This window comes from Cyprinodon variegatus, unplaced genomic scaffold (assembly GCF_000732505.1).
Source record: "Cyprinodon variegatus isolate N-32 unplaced genomic scaffold, C_variegatus-1.0 Scaffold750, whole genome shotgun sequence".
NCBI lineage: Eukaryota > Metazoa > Chordata > Actinopteri > Cyprinodontiformes > Cyprinodontidae > Cyprinodon > Cyprinodon variegatus.
The window spans coordinates 354,839-355,782 of record NW_015151203.1 but is presented as its reverse complement, the minus strand read 5'-3'; the positions used below and the strand labels follow the sequence as shown (position 1 = coordinate 355,782).

General features: G+C 50.6%; 1 protein-coding gene across 1 annotated transcript in view; it reads left to right on the top strand.

Moving 5' to 3' along the window:
* The window catches only part of LOC107098135 (sentrin-specific protease 3-like), a 39,467-nt gene that overhangs the window by 10,164 nt on the left and 28,359 nt on the right, over positions 1-944 (top strand). The window contains exon 3 of the mRNA XM_015395620.1: positions 563-942. Coding sequence (XP_015251106.1) covers positions 563-942 — 380 coding nt within the window. The remainder of the gene's footprint in view (positions 1-562; positions 943-944) is intronic.

The following is a 944-nucleotide window of genomic DNA, read 5'->3' as shown; positions in this document are numbered from 1 at the left end:
TTCGCTATAATCCACGAGTCCTCAAGTGGAAAAGTTTTTGTTTCTCCTCCAAATCTTAAAGGAACCTTTGGCTATCTGATTATTAATCAATTAATCGACTCATTAATCAATTAGCAAAATAATCGTCCATTTTTCCTTCACCTTTGACATATGGTGTTTATGTCACTGAGACCAATTAGATCACTGATGATGTATCCATTTCTGTTTCCATCTGATAGATAATAGACATATCAGAATAAATGATGATGAAATAAAGGAAATCAGACTTCGTAGGTCTGAGCCTCCTGCTGTGATGGTTGCTAGGCAACCAAAGTTACCAGAGCAGGACTTTTCCCGCTTCACAGCAGGTCACTTCCAGCCTTCATTGGGTGTGAAGGACTCTGCCTACGTGGCCGTTAGAAGGCTCCGCCCCCTGAGTTTGGGCTCGGCAGGAGACTGGAGAAGGAACAGAATGTCGGCTTTAAAACATTTTATTCAAAGTTTATGATCAGTTTTTATCTCTGAAAGCTGCCGCTGAGTTAAAGTTTGTTTTCTGAGCGTGTGACTCTGTTCTTTGGTTCAGGGGGGATTCCTGAAAACCACCTGATCGTCCCGGCGTCGGGCCACAGCGTGTCCAGCTCCGTGCACCTCAGGCTCGGCCAGAAAGACAAGCTGTGGGCCGGCGAGTACATAGAAGACGACGGGCCGGGGGCCATCGAAGCCATCGGCGACGAGGAGGAGGGGAAAAACCTGTACGAAGACGACGGAGAGGATCTCCAGGGCAAAGCCTGGGAGAACAACGGCGAAGAGGAAGATGGCGACGAGGTGGGCGAGAGCGAGGAGTGGGAGGTGCCGGATTTCCCCTGCCAGTCCAACCCGTACGTCCGGCCGCAGCTTCAAGACCAGCGACCGCAGCAGCAGCAGCAGCAGGAGGAACCTGGTGCTCCGAGCGCAGAGAGCGCTGC